Source organism: Achroia grisella, unplaced genomic scaffold (assembly GCF_030625045.1).
Source record: "Achroia grisella isolate CSIRO2021 unplaced genomic scaffold, CSIRO_AGI_Agris_v1 utg900, whole genome shotgun sequence".
Taxonomy (NCBI): Eukaryota; Metazoa; Arthropoda; class Insecta; order Lepidoptera; family Pyralidae; genus Achroia; species Achroia grisella.
This window is the reverse complement of record NW_026713059.1, coordinates 3,647,769-3,666,164: the sequence shown is the minus strand read 5'-3', so window position 1 is coordinate 3,666,164 and position 18,396 is coordinate 3,647,769. Positions and strand designations below refer to the sequence as shown.

The following is an 18,396-nucleotide window of genomic DNA, read 5'->3' as shown; positions in this document are numbered from 1 at the left end:
AACTAAACCGTTTATTTTTATATTTTATTGCTCTAAGAAATAAGTAAGTTTCTTACAGTGACGCTAATTAAGTTGCTCTAAAGCAATTTTTCATTTATTGCTACAGTATTATTTTTAGGCCAGTATTAGAAAGATTGGCATATCTTTATTTCATAGCAGAGTGAAAGAATATTTTCAAAATAAGATCATATGGATAGTTTTGTTTATTTCAATATAGTTATTATAATCCTTAATTAACAAATAGTTAGACACAACATAAGCTTTATTCCATCCTCGTAATTTCATCTTTCAACGGAGCTTCGTTTTTCTTACTAATCAATAAATATATTTACGTATTTTACGAATTACGAATACGTAATTACGAATGATCGAAAATTTAAGACAGTTCCACACTACCTTTGTTTCTTTCGTGAGTAGTAATCAAATATGCAAGACTAAAAATATCGGAAAATAGCGACATATGGTTAGCCACAGCGGTTGTAACCATAAAAGACATAATATTATGATATCACATAAATTTTACGTTCCAAATATCAAGATTGACGTTGCGGCAGTTGACATAAAACTGTGGCATTTCCTACGGATTTCTCAAGCGAATTATTTATAGTTTATAGCATCTGTTTAGTGTATTCATATACATACATTTCTTTGTATAGCGTGTGAAGATTGTTGATTAATGAATAATAACTTTTTATCATTAATTGTACCTGTAAGTCTACATCTTGACTTCAATCAATACTACAAGAGGCTCTTGTAGTGTTGATTGATCTCCTAATATCTCGCAATAAAGTGAGGTTCCTGTTGATAAATAAAATACTACTACGAACTGAAATATTTCTAAGCTTGTTATACTGTTATTTATAACTAAGTTATATTTGTAACTAAGGCCTTTATATGTCTATGAGAGAAGGATACATTTAGGCTTTTATTTACTACTGTAATAATGTATTGGTATTTATGGTAATCGAGACAACTTTTTTGAGACATATATCATGGACCTCGTTGCATATTTATTATAATATATGTATATATAAACTACATTACTATAGGAGCTTATCTTATTCCTAAACTATAATTTCACTTACCTATATAACAACAGCAAAGTATGCTCAACAATGACGTCACCACTCCCAAAATTTCCATTTCGGTCGTCTTCTACCACATTTTCAGTGTGATGTTAGTAAGTCTTGATAGATCTTGAAGCACTTTCCCATAGCGTTCCCGTTTTCTTTTCATCTACAAAAACAAGAAAATTGATTGTGAGTATCCATAATATATACATATATTCACTTATTAATACATATATATTAGCTTATTTACTTTTTAATACTATATAGCATTTGTCTCGTTACCAAGACTGGATTAGACTCAAATATACCAAGCTGAATGTGAAGATATTGAATTGCGTTCACCACAATAGAGATAGTTAACAAGATCTCTGACTACCACATCTAGCCATGACGTATTTCAAAACATAAAGTGCAGAAGCCTTATCCTTTTCAGTTTATATAAACCTGTATTATAGTGATGCACAGTGAATATTTTTATGTAAATATTCACAGTGTAATTATACACAAACTATAAACAAGTTTATGAGTGACATGTTCTCAGACAGTAACCCAACTCTCGAAATAATGTAAACATCTCGAAAATATTTATTTGGATTATCAGCGTCGCCACCGTAAACATCTGTCAAATCAACATTTTGAACACTTAACTTGTCTCGGTTATTGCTCGATGAAATTTGGGAATCTGACCAATGTTCCGTTCCAAAATAAACTTTATACACTCGTTATGAAAAGTTTGTTATTTTATCTTATTTTAAAATGTTGTCTTCGAATTTAGAATGCTGAAATACAGTTTTGTTTGTAGCTCTGCCGTGAAATATGCAATATGATAATTCTATTAATTGAACATGAATATTTTTATCATGTCCGTAACAAAACTAATGTATTCGTGTTTTATGTTTTACTAGCTGCTAACGGTGTTGGTTTTTATAACAGATTATTTTTTGAGATAAAAATATAGTCTCTGTTCTTGATATGTTCGTGATATATTTACCTAAAATCACGATACAGATTTGCATGTCTAGTGTGTGGTTTGCCGTAATATCATAATGTAAAACTGTTTTATTTATAAAGATGGTGATGAATATAAACATATTAATATTAGAATTTAATATAAACAGATTAATAATAATTATAATGTTTATATTAAATTCCATTATGATCCATTCAGCCGCTTGGTCGTGAATAGGTAACAAACAGACAGAATTTTGCATTTATAGTATTAGTATGTAGCCATATATCAGTAATCTGAATAAATGTAGAACTAAATTAATGCGAGTATGATAAATGCAAAAATACATATGATCGCTCGCTGTCTCAGCTCCGTGTTAACAAGCATGAAAACAAAACATCTTGGTTTGTTTTCCAATATCAGTATAATAAGTGACAGAATTCCAATAATTAATATTGACAGTTCGTTCATTGATCCAATAAAAATTATACTTACTGATTGGTAACAAATACTCGAGTAAAATGATATGCGTTAAGCACAAAATATAAGTTTTTAAAATTAAACCCCACTACATCAAAGTTTAGGATGAAATTTGTTTAGCATAAGCTGTTTAGATTCAAATAGTGCGGGTAATACGTTGTTATTGTACTTATTTGATAATACAATAACCCCTTTTCTATAAGATGATTGGTTCGGTACGGTTCTATGATCATGTATGACCCTGGCCGAACACTTGACTGGTTGAAATTTTATTTCAAATGCTCTTGACGTGAACTTCCGCTATTGTTGAGTGGGTGATTTTGTTTGTATAAGCTTTAACTAGTGAGAAAAATATGTAGATAAAATTGCTGACATAAGAATATGACCCTTAAATATTTAAAAATCATTCACAAAGTACAAAAAATATTTTTAAACAAAATAAATGTTGTTATTAGTAAGCTACTAACAATATATAACCTAACCTTTGTAATCTATACTAACGTAAACTATTTAAACCGACGATCAATTAGAAATATATAGACATAGACATTTCAATTTATTAATATTATAAACGCGAAATATTGGAAATATGGATAGATAGACGTTTATTACTGTTTCGCGCAAAACTACTGAACGGATTTTAATAAAGTTTTACAGAAATATAGCCACACCAGAATATCACATAGGCTATAAATTTAATACCTCGGCACAGCTAGTACAATATATGATAGATAGTACAATAAAAGGACTGGCCTTTCGTTCATTCACGATATGGTTATCTCAATTCATACATAATATTATAAAAGTATAGCACCTGCTTGATGCCTAAAGTTTTAAATGAAGCTAGATAAATATTTATAACGAGCACGGATATTGACTATATTATATCTTATAAATTAATTACCAATAAAGTCTTGCAAGCGTGAAATACAGAATTAAAGTTTTTACAAGCGAAGTCGCGGATAATCGTATTATATTATAAAACGTATCGCATTCGGTAGATAACAATAATAAAAAGAAATAATATAAATATAATGACATTGTCGACTCTCATAAGATGCTGATAAAATTCTCTAACAAGATGCGGTTGCAGCTAAGATAAGATATCCCCGACACATGTTATAAATATAGTCGGATTATGAGACAACCAATAAACTGAGAAATGCCATAATGATAACGGATATGACACTGTTTTATGGAGCAAAATGTTGCAAAGGGAAACTACACTATACCTATAAATCTCAAGCGGAATGGGTAAATAGTAAACAAATATTCCAAATTAAATAAATAATAACATTATTCATTATATTACGTATTATAATAGCTAACTAATAGTTAGCTATTACAATACGTAATGATAATGAGTTCTCATTTGTTACAAATAAGTCAAATTATTTAAATCATACATGGGTACATTATACATCTGTACATAGTGGATTTGATTTTTTAATAAAATCACTTTTTTATAGGGGATGTAAAATGGAATAGTAAATAATTGTTTTTATTTTAATTTTATTATACCTACTGCTGACTTCTATCTGCGACTTTTGTCATTGATGAAGATATATTGATTCATTGGGATAAAAAGTAATTTTTGTTCAACTCTATTTACAATATTATCTGTTTATAAGTTTTGAAGTTGAAGTCTTGGAAATACGATGTAACAAATTAGTAAACATATTCCCATACATTGACATTTACACTATCAGTAAAAATTATAATGATGTCTACTTAAATTATTTAAGTCTAAATCAATTTAATAATTAAAATAGAATAGAAGTATTATCGAAGGGTTAAATATAATCTCATATTGAGTTTATTTCTATTTTCCATTTTATTTGTTTAAACAACGAAGGTTCAAGGTTCATATAAATAACCTATTGGACTATTAAAAGGGTTCTCACGATACACATGTGCTTGTAAGAAACATTTAACTAAAACAAACGTGGCCAAGGTTAAGTTTATAATTTATAACCACTTGAGAGATGACAAGGCGGTTAACTGGAAAAAAATCTTTATAAACAATGCACTTTCAGTGTGAGGGGTTTAGTCGTAGTAGGTTTAGTTAGTAGAAGTGGTAATAAATATTAGACATGTAATTTTACTCATTACCGCAATATGTACCTATGGGTATAGATTACAAGTGGAATAAAACAATCTTTTCTGGAGTTCCTTATAAGTAAAAAATGTGTAAGTTTAGAAAGCAATGAATAAAATATTCTTTTATATATTCATTTTCCACAATACAAAGTATTGCAATGTTATATTTTTTTATCGTAAGCCGATAATAACATAAAGGTTTTAATTTCCTTAAATAATATATGTAAAAATGTAAAGTTTCAACAATTATTCAAGAGAGCAACATGCAAGTTTCTTGCTCGTTCTTCTTATTATGAGACAGCTTTCCGATTGAGCGGTAGGTTAAAAAAGATAACTTTGACTATACAATACTGTTCAAATTTAATTTTATTCCAATAAAAAGATTGCTATTCTATGCTATTGAAAAAAAAATGAAAGACGCAACAGAAACGTATGTTGCAATTAAAATATTTTTGACGTTATTTGAAAACATTAAACTACGTATCTTAAAATATGTATTTTCTATATAAATATATCTTTTGAGAATGAATTTTTAGCCCGTCAGAGAATCTCTAGAAATTGAAAGTTTTATTTAATTGTTGTTATTAAAGATAGTTTGTGAAAGCGTGTACTTTATCATGAATCTAAAAATGAAATCTATGGTATTGTAGTGTCCAATACGTTGTGACAACAATAAAGTCGTTAGTAATGTAGTGACACTCGAAAGCATAATACAATGTTGACATTTAAACGTTTAAGGCGCGGAGCGGAGATAGCTTTAGCAAACGTACTAAACGTTTCAAATTGTTTATTTTTCACATACTGTTACGTCAACATAGTTTATTAACGTTTACCATAATATGACCAAGACTGGTTAATATTAATGATATTTTTAATGTTTGTTACTTGCGCGTTACTATATAAAATGTAACGGACTACATGTAAAGTAAATATTTCGCTAACAATATTAGGATGTGTAATATTTGCTGTCGCTAAAGCAACATAACTATACGGTAACCGCATCTCATATTTGTTTTCATAAACATAAAATGAAATCATTGTATACTACACGAAAGTCTCACGAAACCTACGTAGCCACTGTGATCACACGCGGTAGTTTTAAACGTGGGTGTATTATAAAAATAAATGGAAACACACTTTCTGAATAATGTTTGTTATGACGGGGGCTACCATATTTTCTGGTAAGCATATAAGAGTGCCGACCAGGGTTGCCAACCTTAAAACACGTGGCCTCGTTCGAAAAAATAAAGTCTTCCAATTTAGTTCAATTTGACTCTCGAACCTTATACTTACATCGGATCAAAACCTCGTACGTATTTCTATGACGATAAAAGTTTTCTTTTCCAAAGGCCAAAAATATTGTAGTTGTACGATGATTGCAATACGGTTGGCATCCCTGTTACCGTCGCCAGTTAGACCCACACAAAGAGCGATTGATAGTTTGGGTCTGTTAAAATATGAACACTGTTCTACTTTTGGAATTGATTAATTGTGAGACGTGATGAAAAGATGCGAGTATTTTTAATTTAAAATCGTGTTGTGGTGCGTATGTCGATTGTTTAGTTAATTATTAATTGCCGTATTTAATAGCTGCCAAACAGCTTGTTTTGAAAGCTTTGTTTTGGTAATAGAATGAAATAAAGCAGTAAGATTACAGGGTAAGAGACACATATTAGTCCTCCGAAATAGCAACGCAAAAGTAGTATTTCGGATGTCACATAATCACGTGGTGTCCGTATTCCTGACGTCGCTAATATCATTACCTTGTCTGAAATTTCAATTACATAAAAAATCTACTACTTACTATGATTTACTCTTTTATGATCTGATGGACAATAGATATCACGTGTGAAAATACGATTGACAAGCCCGGATTACCACGGTTTTAGTATCCTTTTTGTCATCGCGTCCCATCCGTGCGTGTATTGATGAAATTGCACAAGTTTTTACAAAACTTTCAAACAAAGCTTTGGTCCTCGTACACAATAGTATATTTCTGTTCGTGCGGTCTCCACTGACAGTTAGCGTGATGTATTGGAGTCGGGTAGAGGATTATTTTTACCCATTTCACTAAGTTCGCATGCATCCATTGTGCGCGGCGGAAGCGGCTCTACAAAGCGACCAAAAGATTATTGTTGAGAGTTTGAAGGTTTATGAATGATCTGATCTGAAATACAATATTTACCGAATCGTAATACTTGTCTTTTGTTTAAATTAGGGTAACGCTTAGCTAATTCCATGTAAATATTAGCAAGTGCGTATTAAACTGTTGAAAAGTGAAATACGACTTCGCTACGTTTGTATATTGAAATTGTTGAATTTTTAATACTTTATCTTATAATACAGAAGATAAAAACACGATAAATGTAAACAATATAATTAACTTAATTGTTATAAATAAAACAGTTAAAATACGGTCTTATAATCTTATTCTTTGAATGAATTCACTAAATTCAATTTATTTATTATAAAAAGTAAATTATAAAAAATATATTTGTTACACTATTATATTAGACTAAAACCTGTAAAATAACTGTAAGACTGGAAAGACAATGAATAAATAAGGAATCTGTTACAACATTATATCATTGAGAGAAAAAACATATATACACCCAGATACATATATACGTCTATTTAGAGACTATTACAATTAAAAACTTTTAATTGTTGTAATACCCAGTATTACAATTATAGACACGCTAACATATCAATCCGACAGATTATAAAGGGATAATGACAATTAAACCAGAAATAAAAAAACTAACAAAAGTTAACACCTACTATTTATTGTGACAATAAAATTGTTCGTTCAACATTTTACACAATACGTACGAACTAAAAAGAAGATATCTTTATTGGTACTTACGTGCACCTGGTACTTGGATATTATTATTAAAAGTAGGTTTCGACAATATCCTTTTATTACAACTTGATATAAGCGAATGTAAAATACGAGTATGTATATTTTAGTTTTGCTATAAACTCTAGGATAGTTTTACTGTCAGCTATGTCTTATCCAAATATTTCTAAGACAATATTGAAAAATGTCTACTAAATTAAGTGAAATAATATAGACATATATATAATTATTTCACTATATAATACATATATTAATTACTATTTTGGACTACTTACGACAACATTAAATAAATTGTAAAAAAATATAATAGATAACGTCACTAAGATGTTATAATTATTATAGGCGTTTGATTGTCATCAATAGATGAAGTTTACTAATGTAGACTAATAGCAGGCACAAGTGATATTAATATATAAGGATATGGATATTATTTTTCAAATAACGTTAAAAAGTCGCTTAAATTATACAAAAATAACAGATCGATGTGAATTCCATAACAGTCGCGTCGCCACGGAGCCAAACGGAGTGTAAAAATAAATAATATATGCACCAACTTTGAAGTTCCAAATAGAGATGTCAAAACGTTGAAAAGAGCAAAACTTTACGTTCTGAGCGTTCACGATCTCCGATCAAAGTTAGCGCCTCCGCAGTCTACAACGTTATGCAATGGCGATAAAAAATATTTACGACTCAATTTACCATCTACAGATATTGTAAATTATATTCAAAATGTCTTTATTAAATGTAACATTGTATTGAATGACCGGTACAGGTTACATTAAAATAGGGTAATAAATTTTTGGGACGGGATTTATCACGATTTTATAAACAATATAAAAACAAAACAGAAGTATACGAAACTTTATTACTATAGGAAAGATAAGAATACATTGAATAAATTGATTTGAGATAATAATAATAATAAATATAATTAATTACTTATTTAAAAATACCTACATAGAAACAATGTAAGTACCAAAATATCTAGTTATCCAGAATTTATTATCTACATACACACATACATTTTTAGTTAAATTATCCTAGATGAAAATATTGCTACACTAAAATTATTTTTATATGTCGGTTGACTCAATCTGTTTGTCTTGATTGCATATTCATAAGTATTGTAGACATTAATTAACATAATCATGAAGATTCTACTTACAGGATGGAAAATGCAAAAGTTTAATAAACTAGCAAGAACACTTTATTTTAAAATAAAGAAGTTTAATTAAATTAAGTACGATTCTTTAAAATTTGTTGTGCTACGGTTTGACCCCGATGATCTAATTAAGATAGTGATATCTACCTTCTATTTGTATCTGTATTGTATTCATACCATTATTACAAAATGCCATTGTAACTAATATTATATATGTGTCACCAATTACAATGGTAACAAGGAACAGCTTTGTTAGAGCATGATAAGTCTCTTGATTCATAAAAGGCATAGCAATGATAACCTCTCGTTGGATTATCGTTGCGGAAGTAATAATTTGTTGATCCTTGTAAACAAAATACAATAAGCCTATTGCATTATCATCGAAACATTTTTCGGTTTCCTAGAATTCTAATAGCTAATTATGGTCTTATATTATAATTTCTACCAAAAAAATAATGACACATTATCACCATTCTTATGAGTTGACATTAGTAAATTTTGTTACGTTACTAGTATTAGTAATATATTTTCTTCCCACGATGCTGCACGGGAGCTATAGTACCTTAGAAAGTATACTATGTGTTCAACGATCAATATCTATATCAAATTTCATTCGAATCCGAGCATGATAAAGTAACAAACACAAAATTTACATTTATAATATTAATAAGATAATACTAGAAGTATTAAATATTAAGTAATACTGTAATAAACTACATAAATTAATAAATTTCCTTATTTCTAATAATGATGATGATAAAATCTGCCTTTTGTACTACTTATGATATTTACTTACTGCAATGTTTTGACTTTAGTAAAATAATTGAAAAACATATTATGTCGAAAGATTTAATACCCATTGTCTCAAAGAGTTACTCTTTCTTGTTACATCTGGGAACAAAAATATTTTAATTTCATTATGCAAAACGTGCTTTTTAAGCATACAAGAGCTTTTGTTAAAAATTCTTTAAACATTTATGGAAAAAGAAATTTTAATTTTATTACTCTTACAGGTCAGTAACTGTATACGGTATACGGTATACTATATTATATTGTATATAGCTTTAGTACAGTGCCTAAACATATTTGAAGCCATAATTTTGTCGATTATCTAGTAAATGAAAAATATCGTGTCACAGATTATGTCATTGGTTATTAAACAGCCGCAACGGCTAGACCGATTTTTATTAAATGTTTGGTATATATTTGGTAGGTCTGAGAATACGTCATAGGAAAGAAAAGAAAGAAAGAAAGAAAAATATTTTATTCAGTGCAATGTAACAAAAATACAATATAAACAACAAACGAGAAAAAAAAATGAGCAAATAAAATGTACATATATAATAAAATGTACATAAAATAATCATTTTTTACATCCAAAAATGGACTGAAATGATAACTCAGGTATCCTAGGTCTATCAATCATAGGTTAATATATCTCTATTTTTACATGGTAAAGCAACGTTCAACTAGGTACTATAAATATAATATATTCGTCAACTAAAATAAAGTAAGTATTAGTACGAATATAGCTAAAACAAGAAATTTAACCTTATAATTTGACAATAAATCATCTAAAAATATTTACTAAACGTTACTCTAATGATTGTATAACAACCCGACAGATTATAGCTTATTTATTATAGCTACATAAAATATTGTAAAATATCTATTAATTCTTATATCAATCTACATCTCAAACTCTAAACTATTTGTTTTAGTTTGTACAAACAAAATAGAAGAATAATGTACTTTACATTAGGTACTACCAAAGTAGGACATTTACGAAAATATTACAAACATATGTAGGCAGGTAAAGATTAGAAATTGTGAACCAGACAACAAATATGTGATAAGTGAATGCGTGTTCAATTCATGTTATTAGCATGTTTGCGTGATTCATTTACGAAAAATATATATATACGCATCACTTTTGAGAACCGATTGAGCATCTGGCGTGTAAATGACCGCGCCAATAATGCCGAATAATTTGACTGTGCTCGCCGAGAGCGAAGTGTCAAATTTTCCACATCATTAAACTTCCCTTCAATATTCAAATTGGACTTTAAAAAAGGTACCAACGGCGCGGCGTTTTGTATTCTATTAAAAGCTATCAATTATTCGGTTTTGATTTTGTATTTATTGCTATTATTATAATACATTATAAACGATTTAGGATCTCTCGTTAAAAAAAGAATAATAGACATGACTGTCATTACAGATGAGGTAGTCAGAGGCATTGTCAACTGCTAACGTCGCTTGTGGTGAATGCAACATTTGACATGCCCACATTTCATTTGAGTTCAACGAGGTAGGAAACGACCCTGTTCGATTAATAGCCAAATTTGGACTGACGACCTTTGGGATCTAATTCAAAGAAAACCACTAGGACGTAACGATTTCTAAAGTAAAATAAAAACTGCAATAAATGTATCATTATGAAAGAGCTCTGTTGACATTGAATACTACAATTTATCAAATCATGAAAATGCAATCAACTTTATGAGTAGGAACACGAGAAAAAAAGCGTGTTCCGCGAAGTTGCTTTGATGTGTTGGAATTTCTCGAGTTAGCGGTTGATTCATCCCGACCGACTATTTTTGGCCGTCTGTTCCCGTGACGTATGGTATTAGCCAAAGAGCGGCTACATTTGTTTTGCCTAAGCACGCCGTTATCGCACCACAGCGATTAAACAGCCACGGTGTTGCACAATGTTTGACCACATGTTTCTACCATCGCACCACGCGCGCTATCAAAATATTGACGCTCTTATCCGCATGAAGTTGCATTGTACTACTCTAATACATACCTAAGAGTACATCTGGCCATTATTTGCTCACCCCATTAGCCAACACTTAATGTTTAGGCATGTCATTAAAATATTTATACAAGTGACTCGACGTCAAGTGTTGAAAGATAGAAAAGAATTTCGTTTTATCAAATGCGCATTATAAACAATTACAGGGGCTACCTACAGGATTTTTTTTGCATTGGGGCGGCTCATTTATTTAGGCCATTTTTTGTAAACAGAGACGCGTAAGGGTGGTCATAATAACAATTAAGGAGCTGTTAGTTAAAAAATGTCACCCTTTTAAGGGCTACGGCGGGTGCAGTGTCAAAAAAAGAGGACACTTTTTTATCACCTGGGTTGGAAGTCAGAAAATGTTTATCGCCACTCGACGGCATGTTGATTTATGCTTCCACCCCGTAGAGGACCGGGACCCGACTAAAATGAATTAGATTATTTAATTGGTCATTTATTTTCGTTGATAACGTTGTTCAATGAGGGCCGAGTGTTTTCGGGTCAGCGAAGTGCCACTCCAGAACCGAATCTAATTTTTATCTCAAATTAACCTGAAATAATTTAAGGTAATAATGGCATATATTAGGATTTCTAAAATAATAGCAGAAAAGTATATAATATATGTAGGTACTTATATTAGCAATACAAAATATAAATGCCCAAAAAATTTAAAACAATGTATGCTTCGGTTATTGTTCTAACATGAGATTTATTACTCATAATTGAAGGGTTCGGTATCTCATGTATTATGTATTATATTAAGAAATATGATGTGCTTTAAGACAAAAGGTATAAAACTGGAGTAAAAACTGGCTAATGACTAGCTTACACTTTCGTTGAGCCCACCCGAGACGTAAAAATTAAAGGCTTATCTTAAATTATGCTTAATTGAAGGGTCTAAAAGTACAGATTGAATTTCAAAAGGTTTGATTGATAGCTGTACCTCAGCGTAGCGTTTCCGATAATGGTTTATATAAAAACCGATATTTATTAAGCTAATTAGCATAAGCTGAATTACGATGGACATCCGACAAAGGTATGCTATAAAAATGTCCGTTGGATCAAATCTATCAAGTAGAAATATATCGTATATAAATTACACTAGTTACATAAAACACTTTTAACTTTATATACTGTTTTAAACTTGACGCGGTCATTATTTATACGTATAATTAGTAAAAATCACGGGATCTTACCACGTTTTATATTTATTTACTGAGTTCCCGATATTTCGGTAGTGTTTCAACCACCATGATCACGGGTAGACTGAAGAGCAGCGGGTAGATGGAATATATCGTATATAAATTACACTAGTTACATAAAACACTTTTAACTTTATTTTATATATAGTAATAATAACTAACTTGTCTAAATAATTAAACAGGTAAATTTGTAAAGTATCGATGAAGACATCACTGAAATATCTAGATTAAAATCTAATACAATCATAACTATGTATACAAATACAAAGTAATATTTTATTTCGTAAATTTCCATAGTAATATAATGAAATATATATATTATATCTTGCGCTGATTAGACTATTCCATTTTGACAAAATTGCAAGAATTAATTAAAATTAACAAAATTTTAATGTATAATATTTGTACATGTTTACAAAAATACAGATTTATTTTGTGTGATGAGCTTATGCTCTGCTTTTGAGTTTCTTGTCAGTTCTTCTAAGCTTCAAAGCACTCCAAACTGTCGGTAGATTAGACATATTTTAAGAGCGTGTAATAGACCTACATGAATAAGAAATAAATTTAGAAATCAAATATATTTTTATTTGATATCTAAATTTAGAACACAAGTTACATGTTTTTATAATGAACAAGTAAATTGTACAAAAGCAAGAAATTCTGATTGGCTATATACATATGTGTATGTATATATTTTTTAAGATTCAGTATATTTTTTGTGCTAATATTAGAACGTCCCAATCTAAATTAATGTATTACCACAGATTAGAATATATTACATAGTATTACAATATTATGTTATCTGTGGTAATACTAATCTGTAAAACACGAACTAAATTCACTGCATATGTTTATTTAATTCAGTTTTAGAGATATCAATACGTTATTTATTACTGCCATCAAATCGATATTAATATACATAGTTATGGTATAACTAATTACTAACATTTGAATCTTTTGTTTTACACAGTTTACCTACTTACAATTTAAATATATGTTAATAAATTAAACGCTTCGAAATGGGTGGCATGAATCTAAATAAGTCTCATGATTACGAAATCTTCTCAATAAATAAATAACGATAGTACAGACTCTCAGTTTATGTGGCTCTGTCGTAATAAAATTAGCTACTAAATACTTTAACGAAACCTCAGTTAACTGCATAACTTAACCAAAACATTAATAAATTATTTAACCACTTTCACTTAACAGTTCAAAACAAACATTTCTCATGAACTGTACCATGGAATGTTATGATTCCAAATTTTGTATACAATGAGAATATACAACAGCTAGGTCCTAAGGACATACAATGGTCCATTGTTATTAAAAACCCCATACAATAGACGCACTGTTCGCTCATTCTTCACTTAATTTCAACTAAATCCTCCAAATGAAGGGACGTCTAAGTGTCGATCCGTGAATTTCTAACAAACACCCTAAGCGGAAACTGTATCGCCTTAATTGGTCCAACAAAAACTTATTGACCCTTGAGAAAGTTTTAGTATAAAAGAATTCTGTTCGATTTTATTAACAGCTGGCTTTAAAAACAAAGACCTATCGTTTTCACTATATACGCTTATTCACTATTTTTGTAAGACTTTGTTTAATGTTTTGCTTTATAAAACTAATAAACGTTGAAAGATCATTCATAATTTAAACGTCTTAATGTTACTGATTTCATAAAGGATGAGAGAAAGAATATGGCCAATGAAAAGACAATATGTCACCATTAAGATCATTACATCCCGGGGGGCTCTTGAGGCAGGAACTTTCACAAAGGTGGTGGCAAAATTGTCCTGGCTAATATCAAAATAGAGATGGCTATCGGATGTGGGCGGTGCGAGACAGTTAATTCTAATTATGGTGGGTATTGTGAGGAATTTTATTGCTATCTCATTGGCACGCTCATTACTGTGGCGAACGGCGAATACTGTAATTGTATCTATTGTGTTCGGTCGCCATTTTTCTATGGACCGTGTGAATCTGGGACAATGGGACATCATAATTCCTGTGAATTTCAAGCTAACTTTTCGTTTTGATTTTAATACATATTAGTTAATTTAAACTTTTTTTTCCTTTGTTAAACTTTTTATGAAATATTATAATTTAAGATGATTATGATTAATAAGAGGCAGGTAATCATAATACAATAATTGGAAAAAGCATCATTTAAATAGATTAATATAAAAAATATGAATATTATGACAATAAATGATGTAAATACTTAAATACATTTTATTAAATACTCATAAATTATACATAGAATGTTTGTTTAATATTCATAAATGAAAACGAATCGAAACCGCAACTCTTCAAAATATATAGATGTACTTACATATAGCGATGTGCTAAAGTGCTAGACCATCGAAGAGTTGGATATTATTGTTATCTATTTTTTTATTTATGAACAGACCTCATTCCATTTATTTCCATGTTAATATTGTATGAAATTATACTGTAATAATATTGTTGTATGTATTATTATATTTATAAAAGGTTATGTTATGATTCAAAATAACATCTAAATATAACAAAACTGTTGAAAGTACTAGAAGAAAGAATATCTAACTAAAGTTATATTTTTGCAGGCTATCTCTAAAACAACAATATATTATATTAATTGTAAAATTATACATAGACGTGTAATTTAAACACAGTTGTATCGATTATTTTCAAATCTCTAAAACAATCTGAAATAAAGCGCATAAATACTTTTAAAGGGCTTTAAAACTCTCGTACTTGAAGATGTATATCTCCACATCTTTTGTGTCGGAGTAAAATCAATAAGAAATAAGATAGTAAAAAAGTCTATTGCCAATTAACAACGAGTGCATTGAAACTCGTAGATTTAGTACTCGAAGAAGAAACAACGAAATCCTTGAACAAACAATTGCGAGTGCAATGGTCGTTCGAAATAACGAGCTCTAGGGATTTGCTAAAGGGATAACAAAATAAATAACTCCCGTTATTGTGTATCTATTTTGGGTGTATATGGAGTTTTTAGACAGCCACTGATGGACTCTAAAGTTTCATCGCGGCCTGTCAGAGCGATTAGCGCCCTGGCAACTAATTTATATACTCAACTTACTGTGCTATTCCCGGAGGGATGACCATAGATTTAACTCTCTGTAGAAATGGCATTTTTAAATACTGTACCTATTATTTTTGAATAAAGTAACGATTTTTTTTACTGTTACAGAGCATACAGAGCCATGATGCATTAAAATTATAAGAAAACTATCCGCGTGCTATGTAGGCTGCTATACGCAAATAATATAGTAAGTGTACAGTGAATAATTGTTAGAAGTATATATTTTTAATATATAAATTATAAATTATAACAATTACTAGATGTATTTGTTGAATTTATATATTAAAAATATACAATAAATCAAATCTTATATTTTTATATTATTAGTACAGATAGATAAAGGTTCCAAGAAAATTAATACTTTAAATTACAAAGAGGATATATAGTTTATGTAGTATTTGTTTAAAATTTACAAATAATAATATAAAATGTGTATGAGTGGGATAGAATATAATAACTACTAAATATAAATAGACTATAAATACATTATTTTCTCTATATATGTTTGAGAGTGGTATTAGTTTCATTTTCATTACATTTAATATAATTTTTTCTTTTCTAGAACTATTGTACAATTCTAGGTTTTCTTAGCCGTCTTTTTGAGCATCTTTTCGATAAAATGCAGTAGTGATATATATGTAGTATGTGACAATGATCACAAATCGTTTCTACATTACTGCACAGAGATATCAAACGTACTGAAATTTAGTAATACATATTATATTATCTGTGGTAATACAGAAGCCAATTACAAGAATATGAATACACTATATTAGCTACCTAACTGTTCAAATGATTGATACGTTAGCAAAGTCATAAATATATTTTGCTAAAACCAATGCATTGCCGTGCTCAAAATGCAACAAACAAAGTCATTATTGAACATAATGCTGGCAGCTGCGCGATGTTTACACCTCATTGCTTTTTCCGTGACATTGCACGATCCCATAAAATATATTGAATTTTGCAATAATATGAGTATATCCTGATTTGTTCCAACTTTAAATATTATACCCATAAAAGATAATAATGCAAATGACAAAGACACATAAAACGTTATCATGTGATGAAACGATGAAAGCTTTAACCTAATACAAATATGTTTATTATATAAGTTTGTATAATTTGTATCATATTTTGAGATTGCACAATAATTTTATGTAATGTTTATTTGTCCATTGAGTATTCAACTTAGATGCAGTGAGAGGAGTGCATATTATTATATTTTACTAAAAATTAAAGTACTTATATATTTCTTAATGTAAAGAAATATTCTTTACCTACAAACCGACATATTTTGCCTTATAATATATACTAAATAATCATAGGTAACAATAATGCCACTTCTAAAACTTTCTATAAACCGGCTTAGTCTTGATCGTAACATGAATGTCGAATCACCACAATGAACCCCTTTCTCGCTAAATCTGGAAACAATTTTTGGAATGGACTTACTTGACAAACAATTTGAACACAAATTGGTACAACATTTTACCTATTAATGGCCCTGTTAAGTCTTTAAATATTTGACGTGCCGCTGTGGAGACCACTTCAGTAATAAAATTTATAGTACTTTGTTTCTATGGTTAGATATTTTCACTCGTTAAACTTTAGAATTTTGTGTTTGTAATTATAAATCTAGAGACGTTCATTATTTACATAAATTTATATTACTGCTGCTAATTCTAGTAAATGGTTACAATATTAAAAAAAAACACGTTTACATTCATTTCCGCAGATAGATAAATTCTGTTAGCAGCCACTTATCATATTTAAAGCGACATATACTCACGAAAATCGTTATTCCAGACCATCTCCCTAAAAGCAGGCCTGCGTGTGTGCAATGCATACCATAAATTATGGTACGACGACGCACTAAAATAGCGTAACACCCCAACGGCATGGGAACGGTCGTCTCGACCCCACAACCTCACGCTAAATGCCTACAAATCTGTCGTTTGGGTCCAAATCAAAAAGACATCGGCTGACTCGATCCGGGGCCGATTAGCGACGCCAGTTCAATAAACAATTTATAAGGGCCAAAGAAATTTCTCAAACGCAAATGATAAATGCATCAGTCACGCGATAAAAGAGCTGCGTAAATTGGAATGAGGCAGAAGCTCGAACAATGAGGAAGCAGGAACGCAGCCGGAAGCATCCCGGATTTTTCACTGTTATCCCAATAACAATGGAAGTCAGCTTGAATACTTACCTAGCTGCATGGAGTCTTTTGTTTAATTAATTATCCAACGGATGGAATAATTAAGCCCGAAGCCGTGATTAAACTGGTGAATTCTAAAACATTATTAATATCAGGTGCACATTGTTTTGTTGCTCAATGAAGGTTATTATCCCCGTGTAAATTTATTGCACGAGTTTTATCAAGGGCCCCCCAGTGCAGGAAATTATTGCAAGTTCAAGAATGTAATTAAGTTTATATGTTGGTAATAATAATATTAAGGTGTTGCAAATGGTTGTTTGCGGTGAATTCAATTGTTGGGGTGATGTTTCGAATTAAATACTAGCTACTGCTGATTAGTCATCGGTCACACCCTGACAGCCGGGTATGTGTGTGAGACTGAGAGTCAATCGAGCGGGAATAATCATACTATAGTTTCATAACGTCATCAATCAGAGATCATTCGCCATACCGCTGATAATGTATCTCCAACAACC

The 18,396-nt window shown here is 30.1% G+C and overlaps 1 protein-coding gene across 2 annotated transcripts in view; it reads right to left on the bottom strand.

Moving 5' to 3' along the window:
* Positions 1 to 18,396, bottom strand: part of LOC131853198 (roundabout homolog 1-like) — a 57,356-nt gene that overhangs the window by 17,153 nt on the left and 21,807 nt on the right. For both annotated transcript variants that reach the window (XM_059204032.1, XM_059204031.1), the window contains exon 2: positions 1,086 to 1,236. In XM_059204032.1, the coding sequence (XP_059060015.1) occupies positions 1,086 to 1,143 (58 nt within the window). In that variant the 5' untranslated portion in view covers positions 1,144 to 1,236. The remainder of the gene's footprint in view (positions 1 to 1,085; positions 1,237 to 18,396) is intronic.